Raw genomic sequence first — 8,381 nt, forward strand, 5'->3', positions numbered from 1 at the left:
TACAATAGTATATAAACTGAGAAAGTGAAACTGAATTTAGCATTTGAGGCACAGATGATGCCATTCTAAAATCAAGTCAGGCAGCCCAGGCACTTCCTGACCATTTGACAGGGTCCCAAGTTAAAGGTGATACTGTCAGGATGATTGGATTAGCACCTATACATCTGAATCACACTGTTATGCTGATGATGTCAGGGCTGGGGAAATTCTGGTAATGGGCCGATTCCTGTACTGTATTTGCATGCTTTGTTTAGATTGTCTCCACCTCTATGTATCCCTCCCCCTCGAAATGTATATAAACTACCATTTATACTGTTTGAGTCAGACTTGGATGACTACAGCAACACACAGCGAGTTCTCAATAAAGAGTAATTTATCCCAAAGTCTCCTGGTCTCTGCTTTGACGAAGGAAAAGTTTCCAACAGCTGTGAGGATGAGCTGGTGGAGCTACTCATCATGGTGAAAAATAAGAAACAATACAGATCCCAGGTAATGATTCAGTGGAAATTTATTGTGAAGGAATAAACACAGAGTACACATTTCTTTCTATTTTTATGTGATTAAATGATTTGAACGTGCTTGAGGTACGGTTTTAGGTTTCAACGGCAATTATAGTGTTTCACACATAAATACAAAACAGAAATATAATATAGGAACACAAATATATTAGTAACATTATGAATATTTCCTTCTTGTAACCCACTTAACAGTAGTTAACATCAAGTTTAATGCAGTTATACCTTAAAAAACAACCATGTTAGCTGACAATAAAAGCTGCCCCTCATTATTTTCAGTAGTCTAAGAAAGTCTCTCGTTACTTGACACCCAGTCCCTGTGCCGAGCTGCTGAAGTCAAATAAACTGTAAGAAGTGCATTAGGATGTACATGACCTACAAGCTTATACACTTAAAGCAACAAAACTTAAATGGTGAAGACCCCATGAAATCAGAATTAAAGTGCATACGCTGTTTTATGTAAGAAAGAGGAAAACCAAACATTCAGCATCTGCTTGAAAAAGAAGTCGGTTTGTTTCTCACAGCAGGTTGTGTAATCTGACACAGAGAAAGTGAGGAATCATAAACCCTGAATCCAGCATAGAGGGGTTCAGTGAATGTGGTGTTGAATGTGTGCAAGTGTGTGAGTGTGTGTGTGTCAGAGACGCTGTAGAAGGACAGAGTGCCGGCCGACACGTCCACATACACTCCTACCCTGCGGGATGAAGGGGCTGATATGTTTTTGTTCACATTATTGTGCCAGACAGTGAATCCATTAGCAGTGCAGAAAAGACTCCAGGAGTTGTCACTGTATCCAAACCAAGACTCATTCTCTTCTTTCCTGCTGATTCCTTTATAGGCCACTGCTATATCAGCCTTACAGCCGCTCCATTCAGCCTCCCAGTAACAGCGTCCAGTCAGACTCTCAGCACACAGAACCTGCTCATGGCCTTCAAATCGCTCTGGAAGATCGGGATACGGCTGATGATCTTTCACATGTGTGATCCTCCTGTTCTCCTCAGACAGGATGAGTTGAGTGTTTACAGTGATTGGATCCAGTGTGAAAAAACAGGCATCTGAACACAGGAAGAGAGATGAGAACCACATGAATGACAGTTTTAGACTCTCTCTGTCTGTCTGTGTGTGTGTGTGTGTGTGTGTGTGTGTTTATGTGGTTTATGAGGACACAAATGTGTATAATGACATGGGTATGACAGAGGTATTACAATATGAAGGTGGTTTATGAGGACACTGCCTATGTCCCCGTAATTCAAAAGGCTTAAACATACTAAATGGTGTTTTTTTGAAAATCTAAAAATGCCTCCTGAGGATAAAGTCTCCTGTGAGGGCTAAGTTTAGGTGTAGGGTTGGTGTAGGGCAATAGCACACACAGTTTGTTCAGTATAAAAACCATTACGCCTATGGAGAGTCCCCATAAAACATGGAAACCCAACATGCGTGTGTGTGCGCGTGTGTGTGTAACCTACATTTTCTCAGTCCTGGTCTGATTCTGAAATGGCTGCCATGTTCCAAGCTAGAGAGAGACAAATATAAAGCCACAAATGATTAATGTTTGAACATCAAAAGTGTTCAAGAAGCAGCTAAAATTTCAATAAGCACTCTAAAATGAACGAATACCGATTTCTCAAATGAGGCACTCAAAAAGGGAAAAAAGGAGTCAAATTCAGGATTCTGGTAAGAAACATTAATAAACTCTAACATCTGTAGAGCTCCAAAGACAGACAGAGAGGATCATATCCAAAAACAATAAACTCAAAACCATGCGACTAAACATACAAGTGCACATTTATTTCTACTTAAGTTAAATGTGGCCGGTTAAATTAAGGCCAGAAACATACTTGCAAGTACACAAATGCAGACATAGATTAGAATTATCAGTCACACACATTCCCACCAGAGGAAGACTGCACAAAAAGTGCACCACATACATAGATACATACATCTATTACTCAACAGTAAATGTCACACCAAAGGATTATGTTGTCTTAATGTGAGAGTAGGAAATATCAATTTTGATTTTGAAGACATTGCTTTAGCCATTAATCTTAATAATCCAGAGCTATTTTTGTATGAACAAGCAACCCAACAACAGCCGGTATGATCCACACAGAGATCTGATCTCACTATCAAGTCTGTAAGGTCCCAGGGTGGAAATAATTTGATCTCAAATATCAGTTTGATTTAGTTTTGTTAATTGATAAATGGTATTTTTGAAAACATATTCCCTTTACATCAAGAGCCTAAAACATTCACACAGTACTGTATATGAGTATATTAGGTAATGTAAATTATATGACCCAACTGAGATTATTAGTGATCTTGAGTAAAACCTTGTTACTGCCCCACGTACTTGAGTATCTGCAGTTTATAGTTTGGATCCTCCAGTTTGTGTTTGAGCAGCTGGACTTCTGATTTTCCTGGGTGATTGTAGCTCAGATCCAGCTCTCTCAGGTGTGAGGGGTTTGAACTCAGAGCTGAAGATACATAACCACAGCCTTCCTCCGTCACCATACAGCCTGACAACCTACAGACACACACAGTCAGATCATCTACAATCACACAACAACATTATGACCAGCTGACTATACACTATCCCTTATATATTCTGACACACCTCAGTATCTGCAGCTGACAGATTGGACTCTTCAGTCCATCAGAAAGTATCTTTACACCAGAGTCCTGCAGGTCATTGTTACTCAGATCCAGCTCTCTCAGGACAGAGTTTGAGGATTGAAGAGCTGATGATATAATTTCACAGGACTGAGCAGTGAGATTACAGCCAGCAAAGCTGAAAGAGAGTAAAACACATGAGAACTAAATTCTTAACCTCATTCATCAACTGCACTTCAATGATATCATCTTAATTATTGGGAAAGACATTCAAATGAAATAGTTAGGACATGATTAAACACTCACAGAGCTTTTCTGCAGTTGATCACAGCTGGCATCAGTCTTCCTCTTCCTTCATCTGATGTGTTGAATTTCATGAGATCAAGCTCATCCAGCGGCTCCTCTGACATCTGAAGCATGTAGGAGATTGTTGAGCAGTGAGCAGGAGAGAGTTTCTCCATCGAGTGTTTGTCTGATTTCACAAACTCCTGAATCTCTCTGGACAGAGTCTGATCTTTCACTTCCAGCAGACAGAGGAACAGATTGATGGATCGTTCAGCTGATAGTTTCATGTTATAGTCATATCTCTTGATCTTGTCTTTGATGTACTCTGTGGTTCTCCTGATGCTCTCTGAGCTGTTCTCTGTGTGTGTCAGTAGATCCTGTAAGAGTCTCTGATTGGACTCCAGTGAGACGCCCAGCAGGAACCGCAGGAACAGATCCAGATGTCCATTTTTGTTCATTACAACCTTATCCACCACTCTTTTATGGAGATTTTCCAGTGAATCAAAACATGCTTCTGTAGTGCTGTTTATGTGGTAGTAAAACACATAGAAAGCAGCGAGAAACTCCTGAAGGCTCAGATGAATGAAGCTGTAGACTTTCCTCTGATGAATCACAGATTCCTCCTTAAAGATCTCAGTGTAAATCCCAGAATACACTGAGACGTCAGTGACGTCTATGCCGCTCTCAATCAGGTCCTCCTCATAGAACATCACATTGCCCTTCATCAGCTGTTTGAAAGCCACTTCAGCAAGTTTCACAATCACTTCTCTGTTGGACTGTAGGAGTTTCTCTGGATCTCTCTCTTCATACTTCTGGTTCCTCATGTTGATCTGAATCAGCAGGAAGTGGATGTACATTTCAGTCAGAGTTTGAGGGATTTCTGCACTCAGATCTTCTTCCAGGAGCTTCTGAAGCACAGTGGATGAGATCCAGCAGAAGATGGGGATGTGGCACATGATGTGGAGGCTTCTTGCTCTTCTGATGTGTGAGATGATTCTGCTGGCTTGATGCTGGTCACTGATTCTCTTCCTGAAATATTCCTCCTTCTGAGGCTCATTGAATCCCTGAATTTCTGTCAGACGGCTGATGTACTCGGAGGGGATCTGACTGGCTGCTGCTGGTCTGGAGGTGATCCAGATGAGAGCAGAGGGAAGCAGCTCTCCTTTCATGAGCTTTGACATCAACACACCCACTGATGAAGTCTCAGTCACATCACAAACTTTCTGAGCGTCAGAAAACATCAGTGTGATTCTGCTTTCATCCAGACCATCAAAGATGAACACAACTTTACACTCCTCATAAATCTTTGAGTCCAGATCTTGAAGTTCAGGATGAAAGTCCAGCAGAAGTCTGTGAAGACTGTACTGATGATCTCGGATCAAGTTCAGCTCTCGAAATGGAAGCACAAACATGAAATCTACATCCTGATTGGCTTTTCCCTCGGCCCAGTCCAGAATGAACTTCTGCACAGAGATGGTTTTTCCGATTCCAGCGATGCCTTTAGTAAGAACAGTCTTGATCTGGTCTTTCTCCTCACATCCTGGTTCAAGTGAGGCTTTAAAGATGTCATTGCAGTAGATTGGACTGTCTTGTGAGTGTTGTGTTCTGGCTGTTTTCTCCATCTGTGAAACCTCATGTTCTTCATTCACTCCTTCACTCTCTCCCTCTATGATGTAGAGCTGTGTGTAGATCCTGTTCAGGAGGGTTTCACTCTTCTGGAGATTCAGTCCCTCAAATAATCTCTCATACTTGTTCTTCATGCTGGTTTTGTGCTGGTCTTTGACTCTCTGCAGGTCTCCAGTCTCCAGTGAGTGTGTTTCCAGGACTGTTTCAGGTTTGTCCTGCCTGAACTGAGTCTGATAGTGGGATGAAGAGGACGGCACAGATGTGATCAGCTCATGCGTTTCTTCCCTGCTGAAACGAAAAAGAACAGCATGAAAAAAAAAAAGTTTTGACTATTGGAGAACTTCAGAAATAAATACACTAGCAGGTATGATTTGAGAGCTTCTCTTGGAGTTGAACCCCTGTGCAGTGCATATGTTGCATAGTGTTTTTTTATTGAGTCTTATGTCATTATTCATGTGAGATACACTACAGTAAAACAGGAAATAACTGTTTATACTAACAAAGGGTCAAAAGACACTGGTTCGTCACTGAATACAGGGGGTGGTGTCATGGATCTGGCACTCCTCATAGACACACAGCTGGGCTCTGGAGACTCTGATCTCTGTCTCTTCCTCCTGCTCACAACACAACAGATTTTTAGAGCACTAACTATACTGCGTAACTTGAATGCAGCATAGATTTACATTTATTTGTAACTGAATTTGGATGAAAATAATCTGCTAAATTAAAAAGGAATACAAAAAGAAGTTCATCCAGAACTGCTGCAGTACAATGCTCCAAAATTTTACAAAGTACATTCTCAGAAAGAGATGAAGGTAATAAACAGTTAAATTGGGAAAAAACATGTTACATTTAACAGGATTTAGTCAAGTGATTAAAGAGAATTCTTTAGACACCTCTTGAGAATTGCATGGGACTCGACTGTTTGGGAAAGTTGAGAAGATCATTCCACCAGTGAGGAACAGTGAGAGTGAAAGTATAGGAAAGTGATTTAGTGCTTCTCTGTCATAGTATCACCACTCACCCACTGCACTGTAAATCACTTTGAATAAAAGCACCTGTCACAGCCGGTGTGTTACCTGTGGTCAGAGGTCATGTTGCTTCACTAGATGCAGATGTTAGAATCCTCGTGGACGGATCACTCTTCATAGACACATAGCTTCATCCATGAGATGGACAGTTATTTTAAAGTTTTCCTACTTGCATTTGCCAAAAGAGTGAGGAGAGACTGATTTCAGACTTTTTATGCAGAAACAGTTAAATTCTGTAGTACAATGATGCAATGCAGCTACAACAAAGTAGTCATGATCTGGATGACATTACAAATACAACTCAATGTAATATAAAAAAGATGGTTATTTAAAAGTTATAATAGTAGTTCTTAAAAGTCATTAATCAAAGTCATAACAATAGTTTGGTTTAGTAGCCAGATAGCATGGTGACATGGTCAGCATTACAACCTGAATTAGGTGTGTTAAAAGAGACATGTAAAATGTGCAAAGACCCAAAGACCTTAATTAGCTGGTTCAAGTGTGTTTAATGAAGGCTACAGATGAACTCATCTGGAATTATTGGACACCCCTGCAGTGCTTCAATTTGTGCCGATACAAGTGATGGCAAGATCAAATCATTTTACTGACTCTCTTATTTGACCTCATTCATAAAAATCAACTAATCTTTATTAAAGCCAGTTTATAAATTTGAATGGCATTAAATCTTATATTTTCAACAGCCAAATTCTCCGAACACATCCACCAAAGCAATTTTGATCATATTCTGAATTAGAAAATCATTACAATGCAGCCAAAGATAATTTATGTGTTTGTGCGACAGAATCAAAAATCACAGGTGCATTCATTTTGCTTTGAATGTGATCATCATTCAACGCGTTTGTGTAAAAAAGTGTCCTGTTATATCGTCAAACTCAAAATGCATTGTTTATCACATGATCTAGAAACATATATTCATATTCATAGCCTGTAACGTCTTTGATTTTAATGATCATATATTACATAAAACAATCTGTAATTATTACCATCAATATATAAAACTATCGACTAAAACAAAGATATCAGGAATATCAGGTAATCTATAGATTAACCTTTTCCGCCATTTTGGTTAGTTTGTGTTGTCAAAATATGATTTGTGTTTTAAACCCCATGTAAAGAAGCTCATAGACCTAAACAGCAGCTCATTTTAATATCACTACATGTTTACATGAATAAATTCTGAACTTACCTCAAAATATGGGCCTGTCTAAACATGTAAAGGTAACTGGATTAAAACCTTGGAATGGCGTCTCTGTTTTTCTCCTCTTTCGCTTTCGTTTCTTCCTGCTGAAGTGTCTTCGTTCCTTCTTCTTCTTTAGTTTTTATTGGCGGATGGCAAACTATTTAGTGGATTACTGCCATCATCTGGAGATTATCAGAGGCATAAACATAGTGCAGGACCTTAAATGTCCAGTGGGAGGTGGAAAAGAAACCCAGACACAGGCAACAGCACACAATATTCAGTGCTGAAGGTGAACAACTGACCAAAGCCTGCTGATAAATCAATGAAATGATCAATCGATCTGATTGATCAGTTATCACAATAATAATCAGTTATCACTGTTGCAGCCCTAGTGTCAAACAATGTTCACATCTGTTTCTCGGAGACACTGAAATCTGTTCTTTAAGGACAAACAATTCTAACATTCACTTCTCGAGTACCTTTATAACTGCTGTATCTTGTTCAGATTTCTGATTCTTCAAGTTGAGAATAGATCAAATATATAATATGTACTTAATAATATGTCACAAAATCATTATTATAAAATTGCTCATTATTGTTGTTGTATTACTTATTGAAAGTCAATTTCAGATATATTTGATATATTATGGGTTATCACGACCGATGTTCAGATGCAGCAGGCTTTGCTGTCATGTGGTCTGCAGGCAGAAAAACAGCTTAGTGGAGTTGCCATACTAATACGTTCATGCTTAATAATTCCTGAATAATTATGCACATAAAGAAATAGGCTATATTTTGTGCTGGATCAGTTACCTGTCGGCTAATCCTGCCCAAAAAGATCATAAACATTGCAGAAAACAACTGAAGTAAAAATTAATTTGCATACACATGACATAAAAACTAATCCTGTGTGACGGATTCGCTTCATATCGGGTGATTTTAGGTCAGTGTTTTGGCTGGTGGTCAATGGTGGTCTCTGCTGGTAGAGTTTAATAAGCAATCCAGTCATTATATGGAGATTATTCAAGTATCCTGTGGAGTCAGAGAACAGAACATGGTTAGAATAAGAAACACAGTCGATGTGAACAGTTCTAGTGTGTCGTGTCTTCATTA

The 8,381-nt window shown here is 39.4% G+C and overlaps 1 protein-coding gene across 4 annotated transcripts; it reads right to left on the reverse strand.

Annotated features, from left to right (window-relative positions):
- Positions 1–485: 485 nt before the first annotated feature.
- Positions 486–7,382, reverse strand: LOC306856310 (protein NLRC3-like). 4 transcript variants are annotated; one of them, XM_079395496.1, is made up of 8 exons: positions 7,275–7,382; positions 6,116–6,235; positions 5,537–5,650; positions 3,432–5,324; positions 3,130–3,303; positions 2,866–3,039; positions 1,982–2,028; positions 486–1,570 (listed from the first exon to the last, which is right to left on the reverse strand). In XM_079395496.1, the coding sequence occupies exons 2-8, from the start codon at positions 6,130–6,132 to the stop codon at positions 999–1,001; spliced, it is 2,991 nt and encodes a 996-aa protein (XP_079251622.1). In that variant the 5' UTR covers positions 6,133–6,235; positions 7,275–7,382; the 3' UTR covers positions 486–998. The 4 variants fall into 4 exon arrangements, with proteins under 4 accessions (XP_079251622.1, XP_079251624.1, XP_079251623.1 ...); XM_079395498.1 differs by having other exon boundaries at positions 487–1,570; positions 6,116–6,232; positions 7,323–7,382; XM_079395497.1 differs by having other exon boundaries at positions 492–1,570; positions 6,116–6,232.
- Positions 7,383–8,381: the final 999 nt, after the last annotated feature.

The sequence above is a fragment of the Barbus barbus genome (genome assembly GCF_936440315.1).
Source record: "Barbus barbus genome assembly, chromosome: 3".
Classification (NCBI taxonomy): domain Eukaryota; kingdom Metazoa; phylum Chordata; class Actinopteri; order Cypriniformes; family Cyprinidae; genus Barbus; species Barbus barbus.